Source organism: Macrotis lagotis, chromosome 1 (assembly GCF_037893015.1).
Source record: "Macrotis lagotis isolate mMagLag1 chromosome 1, bilby.v1.9.chrom.fasta, whole genome shotgun sequence".
Classification (NCBI taxonomy): Eukaryota; Metazoa; Chordata; class Mammalia; order Peramelemorphia; family Peramelidae; genus Macrotis; species Macrotis lagotis.
In genome coordinates, this window is record NC_133658.1 from 445,371,849 (window position 1) to 445,395,124 (window position 23,276).

The following is a 23,276-nucleotide window of genomic DNA, read 5'->3' on the forward strand; positions in this document are numbered from 1 at the left end:
CATTTATTAGCAGGAAGTCTATAGTATACTCAACCTAGCTTTGAAGAAAGGAATTTTAGGGCAATTTCCTTAGGGGAGAATAATTTGCAAAATATCTTGGAAAGTCAATTTTATTTGGGTTTATTAATTTGGAGCTACCGTTTATTAAGCATGGCTTGAAGTGCAAATGTTTTACAATAAACAACTTCCTTGATATGTACTCTTTTGAAATTAATCATTCAATATAATCTTATCTCACAACCTTTTGCTATAATTTGATAATTTTTAAAAGTTTTTTGTTATTAGTTTCTTAGCAGGAGAAAATTTTGTTTTAAATAATAGAAGTGATAGTAGTAGTAGTAGTGGGAGTTAGTAAGTAGTGTAGTAGTAGTAGTAGTAGTAGTAGTAGTAGCAGTTGATGTCATCATGGTGGTAGTAGTAACATTGTGTTCAGGATTTTCTAATTTTTTAAGTTATTTAAATTTGCTAACCTAAAATGCAAATTCTCTGTTCTTCTGATGTTCTTCTTTGAGTTATAAAGTTTGATCTAGCTCTTACTATCTGACCTGGTTATTGTCAAAGCAAACTTGAAATGTATTAAGACCAATTTTATAAGAGATTTTAACAGAAAAGGGGATCTATACAAGTGAAAGCAAAATCTACTGGAAGTTGTTCTAAAACCTCACTTATTCCAACATATCTAAAAGGAGAAACTCTCCAAAGGAGCTGCTTGGTTTCTGAAACATCACTAGTAGATGCCATCTGGAGGTATTTAGCAAACTAGCCAACTATATGTGATGAGATATGAGACATGGACATGGGGAATGAGTTGAATTTCAATGATGTCTGCAAATCTATTACCCAGTCCAAGACCATCAGCTCTGCCCATATTTGGATTTCCTCTTCTAGTTAATTTATCTTAATCATGAGCTGAAGAGTCTCCTGGAAGGTCAAAATACAGGTCTATCAACCAATAGACTATGCATTTTACTTTGCCTCTTCTGTATCATCTGGGTACCAAGCATGATAAAACTAAGTAGCATCATGAGGAAGATCTGAGGTCTACTTCATTAAGAGGGGGACCTTTTAATAAAGTGCTAATGAGGCAGATGTTTGCCTCAGTTTCTTATAATGAGGATTCAATAATTTTGGACCCCACAGAACTGGGAATGAAGAAGATTTAAGAGGGTTAGGGAGATAAGTGCTTGTCTTCAAGGAGCTGAAATATTCAGAGTGAAAGGGATTACTCATCCAACATGGCAAACAAGTAGGAAGAAATTATAGTAAAGGGGAAGAGGGAAGTTGCAGGTAGATTTCAATGTGATTATCTCAGAAAAATGAGTTTTCTCTTACTGAAGTTTTTTTAAAAATCTATTTGCTTGGTAATTAGCATTTATTAAGTTTCCATAATATACTGAGTACATAACATAAATGTTACAAGAGATGGAATCTGGCTAGTAACCTCTGTGAAGGTGAAGCAGAAGAAGAAAGAGGAGGAAGAGAAAGGAATAGGAGGAGAAGGGTGGAGGAGGGGAGAAGAGAAAGAGAAACAAAGACAGAAAGAGAAACCAAAAAAGAAAGAGAAAGAATACTTTGGGTGATTTCTGCATACTTTTTAAAAAAAATAAATATTTTATTTTTCCAACGACATACAATGGTAGTTTTTTTCAAGACAGTTTTACAATTTTTCTCCCTTCCTCCCTTCCCTTCCCCTTGCCCCCAACAGGGGCCTAACATGAAATTAAACATCTCACTGAAGATTTTTAAGTGAAAGTTATATGACTACTTGTCAGCAGTTTTGAAAAAGGGATTTTTGTTCAGTCAACAGGTATGACAAGATTACCTCTGAGATTCCTTTTAATTTTAAAATTCTGTAAGTTATTCAATTTTTGGGCCAAGGAATTTCTTTTAAAATTTTTATGATCTAGTGGGGAAAAGTGTTATTTTTGGCTTTTTTATTATCCTCTCTTTCAAGTTTCATAAAGGTTTTACTGTACTGGGTTTATGATGAACAAATCCATGTTAACCACTCCTACCCCATTTCATAATTTTTTAAACTTTTCTATATCGTTTATCACCTTTTCAACTGTCCTAATATTTATAACTTAATAATGTATGGAAATTTATTTTTTCTTTAAAAACCAAACTAAATCTATAAGCAATGATTAAATAAATGCATAAATGTCAGGTACTCGGAGAGGGAAGACAGGAAAACAAAAATGAAGCAACTTTTGCTCTCAAAGAGCTTATGCAAACACATCATTTTGATAAGAATTAATATCCAACTTCCCTTGTTATTTTCTATACTTGGAATTCATTGTTGTTTGTGACCCAGTCACAACCTGAGTCTTATTTTATTTTCTAATAAATGGGGATAAATTGCACTGCCTACCTCATAGAGTTGTTCAAAGGAAAACAATGTTGGCTAACTAGCAGGTAATAAAACAAACTCACATTATTCATTTGCTTTTCTCTATATAACCACAATAAAATCTATTAGGACAATATTGAAAAAGGAAGTTATTTCAAAATAAATAAATAAATGATATATAGTAGTAATCACCTAAACAATTTGGTTTTGGCTTAAAAATAGAGAAGGGTTAATCAGTGGAATACCCAGCACACAGAAAAAATAAGTTTAATGTAAAATGTTGGTTAATCTCAAAGATCTAAATGCCCGAGGAAGGAAGATGATGATATGAACTAGCAGTTCATACAGGAAGAAATCAAAGCAATCAATAGTCATATAAAAATTGCTACAAATCACTTTTTTTTTAGTTTTTACAAGGCAGTAGGGTTAAGTGACTTGCGCAAGGTCATGCAGCTAGGTGATTATTATGTGTCTGAGACTGAATTTGAACTCAGGTCCTCCTAATTCCAGGGATGGTGCTCTATCCACTGTGCCACCTAGCTGTCACTATAAATTACTTTTAAGAGAAATGCAATTTAAAATTAACTCTAGAGGTTAGGTAAACATGACAAAAAAGGAAAATGTCAATTGTTGGTGAAGTTGTGGTAGGCTAAGCATACTGTTAGGAGATGTGAAATTGTCTAGGAAAGCAATTTGGAATGCTGTTCAGTCACTAAACTCTCTGTAAACACACACACACACACACACACACTTTAACTGAGAGCAGAATTTTTTGTTGTAGCAAAGAACTGGGAACTAAGTGTTTACCTATCTAATAGAGGAACAAATTGAATATGTGGGCATACTAAATAAGATTGCATTATGAGAGACAATGAAAGGTTTGCATTCAGAATGAACTGGGGAAACTTCAATGAACAGAATGAAATAAGCAGTATCAGAAGAATACTATATAGTGACTAAATTGTAAAGGAAAGCAACTCTGAAACACTAGAGAACTCTGATCAATAGAGTGGCCAACCAGGACTCTGGTGGACCAATTAATTCTGGTCCCTACCCATGATAAATATAATGGCAACTATATTTTTTTGACATGGCTAATGTGTGATTGTTTTGCTTACTTATCTTATTTGTTACAAGGAAAAACATTGCCTCCATTTTTAAAATTGGCCTATGAGGTGGGATAATGTTAAGAAAACGGAGACATAAAAGATTAATGAATCTTTTTTTTAAGTTCACAGAAGAAAAATGAAGAAATTTCAAAAGGAGATAGATAAGTGGTCCAGTTTTTAAATTAATACTTTGAATTTATTGTCAATGTTAAAATTGTTTTTATATGTAACTGAGGAAAATAAAAGTTAAATTAATTTTTAAAAATGGAAAAAATAGATCTTAAAAAAAAGGATACTTAATTTCATCCATTTCTTATTCATTTTTTCTAACATTTTTAGTTCAACTGAATGCTTATCTTATGACTTAGCTGGAATTTCACCAAACTGGTCTTAGACAACAGACATGTAGTATATTATCAGGCCTATGAAGGTCTCTCATCTAAAAGGGAGGAGGGGAAGAGTCATAAGAACTCATGTATTTTGATTATGGAATATTATGTTTTAAAAAGCTATGCTAAAATTGCATTTGTACATATGAAATTTCATTTTTGCAGGACATTTAGATGGGAGATCTTCAAACAAAAGCCCATGTTTGGTATATTAGAGAATAAAATATTATTTAGGTATGATGTGAATCCTAAAAGGGATAGTAAAAGTAAAAGCTTCAAGGTTTTGTAATTCTTATTATGTTTTTTGTATGCCTCAAATTTTTGTCAATAATAGCTATATATCAATCATTGTCTTCTCCAAGGAGAATGGAAAAAAACTCAAATTAACAAAATCTAATAGATAGTGTACGTACTGCCCTAGGTCATACAATGTGAGTTCCATTAGTTCTGTTTTCAGTTTCCTATGTAAACTCAGCTGTATCTCTTAATATTTCTGTTTCACCAATAAAAACAGATGAACCTCAGGAACATAAGATGAAGATATGTTAATATTAGTTATGTGATCATCTTTAGGAAAAGGTAATATTGACCAGAAAGTTTAATTTTTACAAAATCAAACTACATGAAGATTCCATATTTATTTATATCAACAATGACATTTTAAAACATTCTAAAAACAGGATATTTACATTAAAAAAATAAACAAATATTGTAATATACAGATATAAAATCTTATCACACTGTTTAAAATAAGGTTTACCCTTACAAATTACAGATAAAAATTCAATTTTGCAAGTTAATTCTTGTGGACTTTCTGGAAAAAAACAAATGCTGAAATGCCTCCTGTACAACAGAAGGGGATAAATTCAGACACTTATATTTCCAAAGCAGTCACATAATGTTTTTAAATTGACTAGTAGATTTTACTTATTTATAGGACTGGACTCACATTTCTAGCAAAACTTATAGAACATATTTTTGGGGCAATGCCTGTCTAAAGTACAGTAATTAAACAGTTCCACATGTAACAAAAATAACAATGAAGAGAATTCATTATGGAAGCTGATCAGTGACCATGGATTCTGTTTCATTTGATTTCCTTAGCAGAGCTTGCTTAAGGGCACTAATTTTCTCATCAAGTTCAGCCAATGAATAGTTCTGCTGTAAACAATAAGGACACAAATTATTGAGTAATAACAAATCACATTTCTATAGTGTTTTAAGATTTACAAAATGTGTTTTTTACATTATCTATAGGTAGTAGAAGTAGAAATACTTTAGGTTTTTTTGGTTCAGATCTGTATTTTCACTGATATCAGTTGAAAAACTGAAGACTGGCAAGTAAAATTTTTAGAGAATTGCTCACGATATTGAGGTATTACACACTGAGCCAGTATATAGGAGACAGGACTTGAACTCAAGTCTTCCAGTTTGACTCCAGGAGTAGTTCTCAATCCACTAGGCCAGATTTTCTCAGTGTACACACACACACATATGTGTGCATATATGTATATATATATATATATATATATATATATATATATATATATACACATTTAATTTCATAGGTGGAAAAAACTATTCAAGACTTTAAATGTCTAAATAGATTTCTAAATATATTTAAAACAATATTTTCCCTCTCAGTGGGAAATGAATTTCATTGAGCATATAAATACATTAGGTTTAAGGAGTAGGAAAAACAAATATGAAATGCTAAAAAGGAGTCAAATTCAAGTAGCCATTTAAAAATCATATCACCACTGCAAAATGATGCTTTAGAAAAGACAACAAAAAATTAAAAAGAGCAATGTAAATAAGAAATGTACAGGGATGAGAAAACAAAGAATTTTAACATTTAATTCAAATAATAATTGCTAATATTTTATTAAAGTATTTAATAATATTTTTATTTAGTATAAAGTAATTAATTCTTTTTATTTAAATTTAGTATAATTTGTTTAGTATTAAAATATAGTATTTTAATTGAAAAGAAGCTTTACAAATTTTATCTCATTTGATAGAATAATTTTGGGAGGTAAGTAGGTGCTACAATTATCCTCATTTATACAGATGAGGAAATTGAGGCAAACAGAATAAGTGATTTGTCCAAGATCAAACAGATAGAAAGTGTCTAAGGTCACATCTGAATTCCAGTCTTCCTGATTCAAAGTGCAGTGCTCTACCCACTTTACCACCTAGCTGTCTAGTTAAACAAACTTTACAAATTTATATCAAGCTACAAAAGTTTAAAATTGGAATTAGCACTAAAGTTTAAAACTATGCTAGATATTTTGTTACAAACAAGTCTAGGTTATTTGAAATGTTAAAAATTTTCCACATTAAGAAAACAACAAAAAATACAGCACTATACTTCAGATTTCACTACTTGATTTTACTCTTAGGTTAATTCAAATTGATGAGATTTCATTCTATTGATATCAGACAATTATGGTAGATTTTAATATTGTGCATAGCATAAAGCAAAACTTACATGTTAGAAATTGGAATAAAATTAAGATATAACTACTTACTTGAGGTGGTTGCACTTTTCTTCTTTTTCCAGAAAAATTCTAATGAATATGGGGAAAAAAAAACAAATCCAAACCCAGTCATTAATTTTTAAAAATTTGCAAGATCAACTCTGCATTAGAATGTTGGTAGAATATACAGTCTAGACATATAATTCTATCATGAATTTCTAGAAAGTTTCCAACAGCAATGCTTGACAGGCATGAAATGTTATTTGCCCAATTCAACAATTATTTCTTTATTCATACTGTAAGCAGAACACTAAAGAAGACTTTAGTTACTAAGCTTCAAGAGAATATGTTTAGGTACAAAAGCCTAAACTATTATGGAGTAGGTCAAAACCTCAGAAGGGATGTTATTGCAAAAAGAAAAGTAGACATTTTTAAGACTGCATTTATGTTCTTGCTCCTAAAACCTCTTAAAATTTTACTTGCCAGTCTTCAGTTGTTCCAACTAATATCAGTGAAAGTACAGACTGGAATCTGTAGAATAACTATAGGAGTTTTCTAACTTCTTTCTCTTTTCTCTCCTTCTAGAACATTTTTATTAAAAGAAGGAAAATGGCATTCGACTGGATGAAGGAAACAGGAATTTAACTAAAATAATAGAAGATGCTTATTTTTACTTTTAATTAAGTAGATCATCCCATTTTTTTAAAATTGTGTCAAGAATTCAATGTCTTCAAATTTTGACAAAGGGTTGGGGAGAACTTGTGTGTGTGTGTGTGTGTGTGTGTGTGTGTGTGTGTGTGTGTGTGTGTGTGTGGTTTGTTTTTTTTGCATTTGATTTAGAAAATTGCAACACTGAGGAATTGAGAACTCAAAAAGACCCAACTGGCCTGCTCTCCTGTTTTTGAGATGGTTTCATAGCATTACTATTCTCCTTTTACAGAAGATACAATTCTTATGAATAACATATTGGGTTTAGCTTGAGGCTTAAATTAGGCAAATGAAACTACCTCCACCCCAGGTCAAGTGACTTGCCCAAGGTCACATAATGGCTTAAGGAGTAGCTAAATGGAGGAGCTGCTCAATCTTAGGTCTCTTTACCAAGAGACAAAATTATGCTGAGACAACATCTGATTAACACTGCTATGTATTAATTATCAATACTTTTTAAAGGATAAATTTAGATTCATTAAATATTTCACAAATATTTGATATATACAAGCATCATATAAGATGCTATTAAAGAAAATAAAAGACAGAATAGTCTTTCCCTACACACACACACACACACACACACACACACACACTTAAAGGAGAAAGTACATAGAGTTCTAGAAAATTTGAGGGAGGAAAATCAGTAGAGTAGATTAGAAAGAAGGATTAGAGAAGGCTCCAGAGAAGAAATCTACATAGTCCCAGAGTGAGAGATAAATGGGTATTTGGTAGAGGTATGGGAAAGAAGAGAAGTGTTCAGAACAACGTGCCATTTTCCAAATTTTCCCTGAGATGACATTTCCAAATCAGACAAGGGCAATAGTCAGTCTCACACATTCCCAATATCAGATTTTGAGATGCTTGGTTAAAATAAATTATTGTTCTCCCACTGGACAGTCCATTTTTTGAAATGTTATATAACTGGTACTTTTTAAAAAAAGTTAAAACTCCTTTCCCTAAAATTTCATATATTATAGAATCAAAATTTAGATTTTTTTTGAACAAGAGAACCTACTATATATGTGTATATATATCATAGCCTAATCAATATTCTATTACAAAAATTAAATTTGATTTAATTTTAACAAAAATCCATTAAATGCATATACTATGGGCTAGGCACAGCATTAGATGCTGGGGAGAAAAACAAAAAAGTAAACAGTTGTCTTCAAGTTTGTTCCTGGGGCAGCTAGGTGGCACAGTGCACCAGACCTGGAGTCAGGAGGACCTGAGTTCAAATCTCATCTCAGACACTTAATAATTGCCTGTGTGACCTTGGGCAAGTCACTGAACCCCACTGCCTTAAATAAATAAAAGTAAAAAAAGAAGTTTGTTCCTATTGGGTGATATAACATATATATATATATATGTATATATATATATAAATGAATAAATATAGTAAAAGGTAATTTCAGGAAGGGAGGTTGGGGAGAAGAGTTTCAGTAGGGATTTTAAAAGGTAAAGGAGAAGAGGCAATTCACTTCAGCCTGAACAAAGCCACAAAGAGACTGGTCAAAGATAGTAAAAGCCAGTTTGAAATGTAAAATGCATGAGAAGAGTAATATGCAGTACATCTAAAAGGATAGGTGGGAGCCTGATTTTCAAAGAATTTAAAGTTCCAAGCTTAGGAATTTTATACAAGAAGCAAAAAGGAATCATTGAAGAATTTTAAGAAGGGAAGTAACATGTCAGATCTATATTAGTAACAGTAATTCATCAGACTTGAGAATATATTAGAGAGGAGAATGGGAGCAGTAAGACCTCTTTGGAGGTTATTTCAATAGCTCAGGACAAGAGACCTGAACCAAGGTAAGGGCCCTATGAAAAGAGAGAACAGAAGGAAAACTGTTTTAAAGAATAATTCATTAAGACTTAGTTAAGTCACTAGATATGGGGTATAGAAAGAAGATGAAAGGAGAAGTGGAGTCAAGGATAACTTTGTAAGTTAGAACCTTGGGAAAGAGTAGAATAAGAGTACCCTAAAAAGAAATGGGAAAATGACAAGTTTAGAGAAAAATATAAAGAGTTCCATTTCAGACATGTCAAGTTGAAGTCCTAGTAATCATCTTAGATGAAATATCCAGGAAGTAACTGATGATTAAGGTTTGATAAAAATATAAATTTTGAGAGTCATCTGCATAAAGATGATAATTAAATCCATGAAAGAGTCTTCAAAATTGACTAACTTTCAATATTCAAATAATCTAACTATTTTCTTAGGTAGAATTACTAGAAAGATAAAGCACACAAAAGGTAAACTGGACAAGTAAGATTTATATCTTAGGAAATCTTGCTCTAGTATATGTAGTTGGAGTAAAATTTAATAGCTAGAATGTCTCTGATAATACTGCAAATCAAACTGTTAATTCATTTAAAGAAATATTTCCCAATTCTGTCCCATTATTACAATGGATTCATAATCTAATTGTTATGAATATTGCCTCCAATTATATAAACCAATTTATGTTACTTAATCTAATGTAAAATCTAGTACAACTTTTTTTTGGGGGGAGCAATGGGTTTAAGTGACTTGCCCAAGGTCACACAGCTAATAAATATTAAGTGTCTGTAGTAGCATTTGAACTCTGGTCCAACTGACTCCAGGGCCTGTACTCTATACACCTAGCTGCTCCTCCCCAACACTTTAAAATGTCTAATCACCATTATGAAGAACTCTGGTCCATTTAAAAAAAAATTCCTTACCCTCATTGACCTTCCTTTTTTAAAGAATCATGTAATCTTATACTGGATCTCAAAGAACAGAGACCAAACTATATCTAAACAAAGCATCCCCTTTCACAACATTTTCACAATTAGTCATTCTATCTTTCTTTGAAGAAGGTAGAAGCCCTTACAGGGTACATTTCATGACAGGATAACTGATTTTTGAAAAAGTGTTCTTCCTTTTATTAAATCTAAATTTATCTTGTTGCAACTTTTACCTGTCTTCTGGGACTAAGCAGGAAAAAAAATATTTCTTACTTTTCCTATAAGACAATTTTTCAAAATACTTGAAGTCACCTATCATTCTTCCAAATGTTCTTTAAACACAGTAACTAGTGGTTCCTGTAGTTTTTCCTATCCAGGGTCTCTTTCCTAACATTCATTCATATAACTATATCTCCAACTGCATTGTAAATATTTCAAATACCCATATCTAAAACTGAACTCTTCTCACCTTTACCTCTCCCTCTCCCTTCTGATCTTCTCTGCTTCTGTCAAGAACATGACCATTTTCCTAGCCACTTACATTTGTAAATTCAATGCTATTTCTGAGTCTTGAATCCCTGCCTTTAACCTAACCTATAAACCCAATCAGATGCCAAATCTCACTATTTCTACATTCAGTATCTTTCTCATCTGTCTTTTTCTCTTAACTCATTCAGCTATTATCTTAGGTTCTTATCACCTTATGCATGAATAATTAATCTCTTTACCTTATTTAAGCTTCTCCAATTCATTTAAGTCTTGAACCTTCTCCAATTCATCTATCAAAGTGATTTTCTTGAAGCATAATTTCACTTCACTATTCAAAACTTCAATGGCTTCCTGTTGTCCTTAGGATCAACTATAAAGTTCCTGTTTACCTGTCAAAACCTTTCAGCATCTGAATCCAACAAAAAACACAATTTCTGGGCTTTATGCAAATTTATTTCCTATGCTTTCTCATGCCCCTCTATTCTCTTCTTAGAATCTCTAGAGTCTTAATTCTAACATTAATTTTAAGCTAAATTGAAGTTCCACCTCCTACAGAGGACTTTCCTGATTCTCTTAGGTATGAGTCCCTCCCCCCAAAACCTTTTTTTTTAAATTTATAATGTATATATTTATGTACTTGCCTCTTTCATAAGAAAGAAAGTAGAGGGGAAGTAAATAAATTAAGAAAATGAGAAGAAGATGAATAGTTTAGCACAATGATCATGATGAAGCTATGCTCTTTTAAAAAAAAAAATCACTGCTTCCTCTTCCAGATATTCACCAACCATCCAGAAACCAAAAGTCAAGCTCACTGCCCTGTTGTCTGCAGGTTCTTTCTTTCTTTTTTTTTTTTAGATTTTTTTTTTGCAAGGCAAATGGGGTTAAGTGACTAGCCCAAGGCCACACAGCTAGGTAATTATTAAGTGTCTGAGGCCACATTTGAACTCAGGTACTCCTGACTCCAGGGCTGGTGCACTGTGCCACCTAGCTGCCCCTAGGTTCTTTCTTTTTTTTGGGAATGGAAATATTTCTCCTTTCATCCCATGGTTTCTTTCCTACTCTCAACAATCCTTCAAAGAAAAATAAGAGAAATCAATAAAAAAAACCACTTTGCCTTGTCTTTCAGTATCCTAGGATGCATGTGAGCAGATTACCTGAAACTCACCAAGGGAAGTATTATATTCTTGGGTATCAACTCACTATTAGCTATTTTTGTTGTATCTTTTTAACTCTTAAAATTTACTCTTAAAAATTATTCTAAGGATGACTAAGAAGAAAAGACCAAAAGAACCTTTTATTCATCCAACTACCCTGAGCAATGGTGATAAATGTTAGGAGAGGTATAAACAATATGCCAGGAGAACAAAGATTACTTTCAGCTAAGAGGATCAGAAAAAGTGCCATAAAGGGAATGATATTATTTTGAATTGGGCTTTAAAGAAAGGGAAGAAGCACAGAGGAAGGACGGAAGGAAGGCAGGAGGAATGATTTAGGAAAGACATTTCAAGTGGAAAAAAAGAATAAAGGTATACTGGCAAACATATGATCTGTTTGTAGAACAATACTTTAGCTGTCAGGATTTTGTAGAGCAATGTGGAAGCTAATGAGTGTGTGTCTCTAAACATATTGTAGGATTCTGGCATTTAATATACCCTGCTAGTCCTATTTCCTATATCTCTATATCTAAATATTTCTATGTCTCACTATATCTAATGAGAGTAGAGAAGAAGAAACAATTAAAGAACATAATTCATAGGTATTATCAAAAAGGCTTAAGAAATGATTGAAACTGGAAAAGAATAAAATAATATAATAAGTTCTTACTCCATTGGCTGGGATCTTTGGAATTTTTAATCACAAGATTACTGAATTAATTTGATGATGCATATTTTATAACTAATTGGCTTCACTGATAAATCTTTCTATTTTTTAACCAATACCAAATTGTCTTGATAATTACTGAGATATGGTACTTGTAGAGTCCTTCATTCCCATTTTTTTTTAAATCATGGAAATCCTTGACATTCTCGAACCTTTGTTTCTCTAGAATAGTTTGTCATATTTTCTAACTCTTTAAAGTCAGGCATTAATAGTTTGATTGGTATGGGATTGAAGAAGTAAATTAATTCACATAGCATTATTCTTATGAGATTGGATCAGCTTATCACCAACAATTAATATTTCTATGATTAGTTAAGTTTTTTGTGCAAAGAATAATTTAGAGTTATTCATTTCGTCACTGCAATTTAGCAGTGATGAAGTACTTTATTACACATATTTAATATAAATTCTTAATTTATTTTAAATGGAATTATCTATTTCTGATCAATTTTATTGATAATGAGAAAAGGGTGAGAGGAGAGAGAGGAAAATATAAGTAGGGGAAAAAAAAGGATGGCAGAAAATACACTCTCTCATAAATAGGGGATAGCAGAGTGGATTAAAAACAGAATCCTACAATATGTTGCTTAAAAGAAACACACTGTAGCAGAGAGACATGTCCGGGTGGTAAAGGTAAAAGATCAGAGCAGAATGTATTATGTTTCAGCTGAAGTAAAAAAAAAAGCAGTAGTGAACATGATCTCAGAACAAAAACAATCTAATTAAAAGAGAGAAGGAAAGAAACCACATCTTATTAAAAGGTACTAAAGACAAATAAGTACTATCAATACTAAAATATATATAACAATTGATATAGCACCCAAATTTCCAAAGAACTTAAATGAGTTACAGGAGGAAGCAGTAAAACTTTACTAGTAGGGGAGCTCAACTTTCTCTTTTCAGAATAACATAATTCTAATCATAAAAAAACCAAGAAAAAAGTTAAGGAGATGAATAGAATTTTAGGAAGTTAAATATCAGAGACCTTGAGAAAACTGAATGGAGATGAAAAAGTAATATACCTATTTCTAAATGGAATATTTCATCTACCAAAAAACTGATCCTGTTTTGGAGCATGAAAACCTCACAAGCAAATGCAAAAAGGCAGAAATACTTTTTCACATCATGTGGCAATTAAAAATTACATGTAATAAAGGGCAGTGGATAGAATAAAAATTAACTGGAAACTAAATAATCTAATTCTAAAGAATGAGTGGGTCAAAGAACAAATATAAACAAGCAATAATTTCATTCAAGAGAATGAAAATAATGAGACAAAATATTAAAATTTATGGGATGTAGACAGAACAGTACTTAGAGAAAAATTCATATCTCTAAAGGTATTCATCAGATTATTTAAAAATTTTAAAACTTTAAAACTAAAATTTTAAAAACTTGAAAAAACAATTTAAAAATCACAATTAAACACCACATGGAAATTCAAAAAATAAAAGGCAATTAATAAAACTGAAAGTAAGAAAACCATTGGAACTGGTTCTGTGGAGGGGAAAAATCCATAAAATAAAAAAAAACTGGTTTATTTGATAAATTCTTTAAAAAAGAGAAAATCAAATTGCCAGTATCAAAAATGAAATGCATTAAATCACAACCAATGACAAGAAAATTAAAGCACTGAATAGAAGCTACTTTGCCCAATTGTGTATTAATAATTTAAGTGAAATTATTAATATTTATAAAATATAAATACTCAGATTAATAGAAAAGATAATAGAATACTTAGCCCCATTTTAATAAAAGAAATTGAACAAGTCACTAGTGAAATCTCTAATAAAAAAATATCAAGGGCTAGATGGATTTACAAGTTAATTCCACCAAACATTTAAAGAACAATTAATTTCAAATATTTGGGAAAATAGAAAAGGAGACCTATCAAATTTCTTTCATGACACAAATATAGTGGATACCTCAAGCAGGAAGAATTACTATAGAATGATTTCCCTAATGAATGATGATATAAAAATTTTAAAAACTGGCAAGGAAATTACAGCAATACATTACAAGGACCATACACTGTGATTTATACAAGACTGGTTTGGTATCAGGAAAGTTAACAGTATATTTGACTAATATCAATAACAAAAGTAGCAGAAATCATATTATCTCAACACTAGAGAGTAAAGAATAAATGAAGTTATTCTTAGAATGATAAGCAGTATCTATCTAAAATCATCAAGTCTTATCTGTAATAGGAAAAAGTTAATGAAACAAGAATGACCATTAGCAATTAAGTGAAGATAAAGAAATTGAAGGAATTAGAATAGGCAAAGAAGAAACAAAATTATCACTCTTTGAAAATGATATGGTATATTTAGAGGATTCTAGAAATTCAGTGTAAAATAATTAACAACTTTAGCAGTCACAGAATATAAAAGAATCCCACATAAATCATCAGCATTTTTATATTATCCTAACAAAGACTAGGAACAAGATAGAGAAATTTCATCTAAATAACTATAGAGAATACAAAATATTTGGGAGTCTACCTGCCCAGGCTAACCCAGGAACTAAATGAACATATTTATCTGTTTTTTACACAAATAAAATGAGAACTAACTAATTGAAAAATTATCAATTGCTCAAGGATAGGCAGACCTAACATAATAAAAATGAAAATTCTACCTAAATTAGTGTCATACAAATCAATCTACTAAAAAAAATATTTTATAGAGCTGGAAGAACAAGAGGTCAAGAATATCAGGAGAATTAATTAAAAGAAAAAAGATAGCCTAACCATAACAGGTCTCAATTATCTGGTATTGGCTAAGAAATAGAGTATCAGTGGAATATATTAGTTATTCTAGTATTTGATAAACCTGGTATCTTCAGCTTCCGGGATAAGAACTCACTATTTGACAAAAATTGCCCGGAAAACTGGAAACCAGAATGGCAGAAATTGGGTATAGACCAACATCTTAAACCATATGACAAGATTAGGTCAAAGTAGGTTTTAGACATGAAGGGTGATACCAGAAAGAAATTAACAGAAATTAACCTGTCAGATCTATGGCGAAGGGAAACATTTATGAACAAATAAGATACAGAGAACATTATGAAATTTTAAAAAGATAATTTTAATTATCTTAAAGGTTGGCACAAAATCAATGCAACGAGATTAAAAGGAATGCAGAAATATGGAAACAATTTTTATAGCAAGTGCCTCTGATAAAGACCCAATTTTTCAAAAACATAGAACTGAATCAAACTGATAAGAATACAAGTCATTCCTCACCTGATAGTCAAAGGATATGAATAGGCAGTTTTCACATAGGAAATTAAAGCTATCCATAGTTATAAGAAAAAATGCTTGAAAATCACTATTGATTAAAATGCAAATTAAAACAATTCTAAGGTACCAGCTCACACTTATCACATTGAATATGACAGAAAAGGAAAATGATTAGTATTGGAGAAGATGTGGGAAAATTGGGACACTAATTCATTGTTGGTGGAGTTGTGAATTGATCCAACCATTTTGGAGAACAATTATACCCAATGGCAATCAAACTGTACTCATACAACATAGGAAGTGATTGTAAGTTTTTAAGCAATGAACTATCCCAAGATTTTATTTAAAAAAGGGAAGATAGGAAAAAGACCTATTTGAACAAAAATATTTATAGCAACTCTTTTTTATGGTGACAAAAAATTAGTAATTGAATGGATGTCCACCAATTCGGGAATGACTGAACCACTTGTGGTATTTGAATGTAATTTAATACTATCATGTAGTAAGAAATTGTGAGCAAGCAGGTTTCAGAAAAATGTGGACTCATCGGAACTGATGCAAAGTGAAATGAACATAACCAGTAGAACATTTTACACAGTAACATCAATACTGTGTGATCACTTATGACTTACTCTCAGCAACACAATGATTCAAGATAGTTCTAAAATACTCATGATGAACAAAAAATAATCCACATTCAGAGAAAGAACTGATAGAATACGGATGGAGCATAAAGTGTAGCATTTTCACTTTTTTTACTTTTTTTTCTCCTTGTGTGGTTTCTTTCTTTACAACTTGATTAACATGGAAATATGTTTTACATGACTGCACATATAAATCCTAAATCAAACTGTTTACTGGGAGAGGAAAGATTAGTCTGAATCAAATTTCTATCTATTTTTTTTCTTGTAGGGATTTGTTTTATATGCCTATGCATATTTGTAATGAGATTTTTTTCTTGTTATTTTTTTTTTTTTGCCTTCTCAGTGGGTAGGGGAGGGAGAGGGAGAAAATTTTAAAATTGAAAACTGAATTTAAAAAAGAAAAAATATTCATGAGAAAAAAAAAACGACTTGTTTTCCACTGCTTCTCTCCCTTCTGCTCATACTATTTGGTTTTCTTCTTTGTAAGATTTAACAAATTTAGAAGTGTTGTTTTTTGCAACCATCTTCCTATTTGGCATTAAATCCTATATATCATATCCTTACTATGGAATAGTATTAAATTATATTCAAATATATCATAACTAGTTCAGCCATTCCCGAATTGGTGGACATCCCTTCAATTACTAATTCTTTGTCACCATAAAAAAAGAGTTTCTATAAATATTTTTGTTCAAATAGGTCTTTCCCCCATCTTCCCTTTTTTAAAAAAAACTTGGGATAGTTCATTGCTTAAAAACTTGCAATCACTTCCTATATTGTATGAGTACAATTTGATTACCATTTGCAACCATCTCCCTGTTTGGCATTAAATCCTATATATCATATCATATATCATATCATATCATATCATATATATCATATCAAGACTAAGGTACTTTGGTGTTATTTTGGTCTCTATGTGGTAAATTAATTTACAATGGTTTAAAAAAATTATTATTACTACTCATGTAATTTCTGATGTTAGCTTACCATTCTGAAAGTCAATTACTTGTTTAAATAGTTTGGATTAAAATTCTTCAATTATACACTATTTAATTTACTATATGTTAAATCTTTTTGCTTTTCACTAATTCGGAACTTCATTAATGGTTTGAGGAAAAACAGCTGATTTAGGGATTACTTCCATAAGAAATCAGTGTCCCAGAGAATCAGTCTAGTTTACTATGAAGAAGAATATTACTAGTAGTCTGGTCACTGGGTCATGAACTTTTTTGGCCATGAAACAATGAAAACTATAAATAGCTCGGTCTTAAACTTTTGCCTTTTGATTCTATAGCTTTGTAGTTGAGGGTCAGTCAGTAGCAAAAGTACAAGAATCAGTTTTTAGATTGTCCATAAACTCCAAATTGATAACAGATAACTAGTACAATGAACACTCTAGAAGTGAGCTCCTTGTTCAATGACCAACAAGCAGACAGTATCAGGGGAATAAACAGTCCTAAGGTTTTTGCTTAAAAAAAAATAAAGGTACTTGTACCCAAATGAAAGGATGGCTCAGAGGCAAAGGAGTAGATAGAAGAGATTTTATTTTATATCCAAAGGCAACAAGAAACAGTATTTCATGGAATATTTAGTCATTATATATTGCAGTACTAATACTAAATATTTTCTAAAAATATCACCATAAAAATAACTGTCGCTGTCCTTTTAAAAATGTGATTTCCAGAAATGAAAACAATACCATAGATGTGATTAGAGTTTAGGACTTACTTTTTCTGGACACCATGACTCTTAAAAATGTCAGGACTTTCATGATTCTGTTCCTTTAACAATAAATCTATTTACTGGTCAAGAGGGGCTCACTTTTAAAGTGCTAATTAAACTATTTGCCAATTTAAAGTTTATAGATGAGCTATATAAATTTTAACATACTCTGTTACTATCTTCCTGTCTCTCTGAGATCTCTAAGATCAAATTAGTGGGTATGTTTTGGCTACTATATTATTAACTCATACTGATCTTGCTGTCCATTAAACCCTACCAGATATTTCCCCTGGATATCATTTTCCAACTATGTCTATTCACCTCCCATACTGGTGAAGCTAATTTTTTGAATCCATGTGTAGGAATTTACATTATCTTTAATAAATTAATCTGATTAGACCTGGTCCATTGTAGCTGATCCAAATTTTTTTTTTAGTGTAACTGAAAAATTTGTTTCAACAATGTTTCAGGGAATAAAAGAGGATAAAGAATAGGCAAAAGCCAACTGATTTTACAGTTAGGTTATTGTTGAATTTTGAGAGAATTAGAGAGGCAAGATCTCAAGGAAATGAATGAGGGGAGGAAGTGAAGGCATTAAGTTCATTATTTCTTCTTGCTTGAATTGTTTCTTTGTGCTAGTTCCTTTTTCTAGATCATTCCTAACGTAGGTGCTTAAAATAACCTTTCTTATTACAAGTCTAGTCATATCACTTCACTGCTTAAAAATTTTCAATGACTTCCTAGGTTATATACTGGACAATATATACATTTCTTAAGGATTTAAGTTCTTCTACAATATGGTTGTAACCTATTATTTCTGGCCTTTTTTTCAAATAAATCCCTTTCACATATGCTATTGTTTTTCCATCTTGTTCTGCCATCTATCTCTGGCCTATGTGGGTTCACCAAGGTTTTTGTTCATGTTTTGGAATGGTATCTTCTCGATGCTATCTATCAAAAACTCTAATCCTTCAATATTAGCTCATATTTCACCTCTTCATTAAATCATGATTTCAATGATTTCACATTCTTACCCTTTCCCCTAATTGAAAATGTCTTCCTAAACCACAAGACTCATTTAGTTTTCCTAGACTTCTTGATCTCTAATGACCCACCCCCACAATATATAATATTCTAGATTTGTATATATGTAACTTTCAACAGAGTAGACTATAAACTCTGTGGATAAGAATTATGCTATTTCCAGCTTTGCATCCTTGACATGTAGCAAAATGTAAGTACTTAATAATTCAAAATGTTTTTACATGCCCAAATATCTCTTGTGGTAAGTAAACTCAATACATAATTTAAAAAATAAAGAATTGAGAATGTTAGAAAATGTAAAACTTAAGACAAGTTGAACAAAGCAATGTTTGATGTGTTTTAGTCAGGAAGCCTTGTGTTTGAATCCTACCTCTGATCCTATTAGTTGAATGACTACAGATAGATCATGCAATCCTTCTGGTCTCTGTGGCATCATCCATCAAATGAGGATGATAAATGAATGATTGAAAAAGCATTTGCTGGTGTGCTAGGTGGCACAGTGGACAGAGTACCAGCCCTGGAGTCAGGACTACCTGAATTCAAATCCAGCCACAGACACTTAATAATTGCCTAGCTGTGTGACCTTGGGCAAGCCACTTAACCCCATTGCCTTGCAAAAAAAAAACAACCTAAAAAAAAAGCATTTGCTAAGGACTAGTCACTGTAGTAAAGACTTGGGATACAAATGCAAGCAAATAAAACAGTCCTTGACATCAACCTTATATTCTAAAAGAGGAAGACAGTGGCCAAGAAAAAGTATTATGAATAGAAATCATAAAGATAGTCATTGGAGTTAGAGGTCAACTGACTGTTCACATTATACATAATACCTGTGGTATCTATCTCACAGAGTTCTAGGGGGATTACTTAAGATAATATGAATAAGTCATTTAAAAACAAAGTCACATATATAAACATTATTGTAATTACTTCTAAAATAAAGGATACTGCAGTTTATGTCTGTTAAAAACCACACACATTCATACAAAAAAGATGTAAGTAAAATGTTGATTGAACTGATGAATCAACCAAGCATGAAAAAGTTTCAAACTCTAGTGGGAAATAAAGTAGTTGACTGATATAGAGAGAAAATTTATGTGGGTAAATATTAAAATTTTGTAAAGATAAATGAACTTCAGGTTGGAATTCTTCCCTTCCTTACCCAAAGTTTTCAACTGAGTTAATTAAGGCATAACTCTTTCTGGCTCAAAAACTTTAGTAGACCCCCCCCCCCCAACTACCAATATGATAGAATTTAAACTCCTTAGAGGGCCAATTAATTTCCCATTAGTACCCTACATAAATCTTCTATTCTGGTGAAACTGATTTATTTAATATTTAATATTCACAAAACATCTTATATTTAGTCCTCTGTACTTTTGCTTATGCCATTTTCTCTTTCTTTCTCAGATATAAGCCCTTCCTTTCAAGGACAACCAAATCTTACTTCTTTCATGAATCATTCACCAGTCATCTTAGCACTCAAAATGTTAAATATTTCTCAAAAAGAAAATTAACATTAGGCCTCTGTCCTATCTCTCTATTCATAATACATATACAGATAAAAATGAAAGAAATGCAATATATGCTGAGTGCCAAATGAGTGGTATAGGCAAATTTTACAGGAGATGAAAGAATAAAATGAGAAGATTTGCTGTGTAATTGAGGTATCTCTAATATAACCTACTTAAATAAACTGCTGACACTGGAAAAAAAGATAGATAAAAGAGCTATTAAACACAGATTTTAACCATTTCCTAAAATAAATGTAAATCAATTGCCACAAAGAGACCGAAAAATCAAATGGTCAGAAAATGATGTAGTATAGTGTAAAGAGCTCTGGATTCAGAAGACCTAAGTTCAATTCCACCTCTGTTGATTACTATTTGTGTGATCTTGAATAAATCACTCAGCATCCCTCACATGTGATTTTTCACCTGTCAAATTAGGAGGTTGCATTAGATGGTCTCAGAACTTTTCTAACTCTAGATCAATAATGCTAGTATTTGCGATCCTTTTCAAACAGGAAGATATGAAAGCCAAAGATAATATTTATTTGGGATAAAAATTTATTTTTCAAAATAAGAGAAGGATGGTAGAAAATAATGGATGCTATCATCTTATAAAAATTGTAAGAAAAGGGGAAGAAAGGAGATCAATAACAAAAACAAATGTTTCATATACACTAAAATTATGGCAGTACTTTCTAAGGTAGCAAAAAGCAGCAACAACACCAAATCAACTAATTTTAATTTATTGGCCTTGTACAAGAAAACCTTGATTTTTTTGCAGAGATGAGAGATGTAATAAAATTATTTTTATATGCTGTTGGCTTTGCAGAACTTTTAAAAAATCTTTTGTTTTCCCCCTTATTTCAAAGTGAGGAGGGATAGAGTGGGGAAAAATAGATGGATGTACAAAATATATCAATAAAATGTCTTTTTTTAAAAATCAAAAATAATAAAAGAAACAATACAGAGATAAATCAATCAAAGACAGTTATGAGAAGAGAAATGTCTGACAATAGAAAAAACAGTGATTCAACACTTCTTAAATGTTTTCTACATGTAATTCACCAAGTTAGATGCTTTGAAGACACAAAAAAGAATTAAAACTCTTGGCCTAATATAATAATTTCTGATTTGAATGAGATAATTATATATATAAATAATTTAAAAATTTAAATATAAATGTATAAGTGTAATACAAAAATATAAATATAAAGAGGAATATAAAGAATGAAGCAGAAATATTTTTAGAGGAAGGGAGGTTTTATAGAATAGTTTTATATATTTGGGGCTTAAAATGATGGGAAAAGAGTGTCAACAACTTAATTCTAAGTATGAATTAAAAAAATGTAGAGGCAAAAAATATGAGGTTTTTGAATAAAAGTAAATAATTCAGTCTTATTTAGAACACAGAAGAGTGAAAAAAAAAAGCTGGCCCCTAAGAAGAAAATAGTAGAATGGGAAGTAAATTTTTAGAAGACCTCAAATGCCAAGTTTGTATTTAATGGGCAGTTTTTCAGAGGAAGCAATTTCTTAATGGTTGCTATATTCAAAATACTATTTTCATATTCATATGAATTTCTCAGAGAAACCAAAATTTCTTAAAGAAAACAATAACATTTTCAGAAAATAAAGTAAAAAATGGTGAGAAAAATTAGAATTCTAGTATACAACTGACTTTCAAAACAAATTAGATTTTAGTGCTTTTGAGGAAAAAAAGCAGGGGAGTGAAAGGAGTGGAAGAGAAAAAAACAAGCATTTATCAAATACTCATTATGAGCTAAGCTTTAAAAACTCACTATGTGCTAAGCTTTACAAAGATTATTTCATCTGATATAAAGTATAAGATATAATATATAAGAAAAGGAACTTTACTTACAACAGATTGAAAATATTCAGGAGAAATGCCTTCTAATTCCAAGATTTTATCCTCAAGTTTTTTAATTCTCTGATAAATATCTCTAGGTACCGGACCACCTAAAGAAAAATTTTTAAAAATCCAAAATTATAACATTTTAAAAAATTATCTGATGTTATTATTTTGACTTTTAAAACACATAGTGCTTAAAGGACTTTTATACAAATGACCTGGTAGGATTGACTAAGCTGTATCTCAGTCTTAAAAAATGAAAATACAAGGAATTCTTGATTTATACAATATATATTTTGAGGTATATCATATTCTACCTACCTACCTTTTTCAAAACACTACTTATATAAGTTGTCAAGAGTTCATGGTTCTTAATATGTTCTTTAAAGCTTCCATGCTTTTCCAGGTGAGTCTTAATTATATGACTTTTAAGCAGGCCATTAGTTGTTTAGGATGAAAAAAATCCAGTTACTATTATCATATGGGAGCCAACTTGTCAAATCTCTCTCAATTTCATTTTTTCTACTATTTGTCATATTTTCTCCTATTATTCAAAATATTTTCCCTATGTCTTGGAGTATATCATAGTATATCATTACAGAAAGTTAGAGTACCTAAAATATCGTATGGTTTTCTTCTCAGGAAGGATGGAGGACAACTAATACCATACAAATTTTAAGCTTATAGCTATGCAAAAATTTAAAATGATTAACCCAGAAAATTTCCTATGGAAGCATTAAATCATCTCCAAGGAGAATTATTATTAAAAATATACAATTTTTTTGTAAATCTTCAATTTTAATCTGTGTACCTTTAGTCCTCATGCTAAAAAATAAATGACACATAATTAAGACAAAAGCTCTCTGGGGAAAGAAGTTAAAAACCACGATTTATTTTACAGTCGTGAGTTAATCATTTCAGCATACAAAGGGTAAAAGATGTTTTTTTAATCATGTACCTTTAGAGTTGGAATAGAAAGTTCTTAAGTATTCTCATAATTTCATTTTGATCATTTTGGGTTTTTTTTAGGTTTTTCAAGGCAATGGGTTTAAGTGGCTTGCCCAAGGCCACACGGCTAGGTAATTATTAAGTGTCTGAGGTCAGATTTGAACCCAGGTAC

General features: G+C 31.0%; 1 protein-coding gene across 2 annotated transcripts in view; it reads right to left on the reverse strand.

Annotated features, from left to right (window-relative positions):
* Nucleotides 1-386: 386 nt before the first annotated feature.
* Nucleotides 387-23,276, reverse strand: part of MBIP (MAP3K12 binding inhibitory protein 1) — a 33,418-nt gene continuing 10,528 nt past the window's right edge. Inside the window, exons 7-9 of one of the 2 annotated variants that reach the window (XM_074213391.1) lie at nucleotides 22,166-22,263; nucleotides 6,380-6,418; nucleotides 387-5,006 (exon numbers count right to left, since the gene is read on the reverse strand). In XM_074213391.1, the coding sequence (XP_074069492.1) occupies nucleotides 4,902-5,006; nucleotides 6,380-6,418; nucleotides 22,166-22,263 (242 nt within the window). In that variant the 3' untranslated portion in view covers nucleotides 387-4,901. Of the gene's footprint in view, nucleotides 5,010-6,379; nucleotides 6,419-22,165; nucleotides 22,264-23,276 lie in introns of both variants that reach the window. The other variant, XM_074213390.1, reaches the window with a different exon arrangement.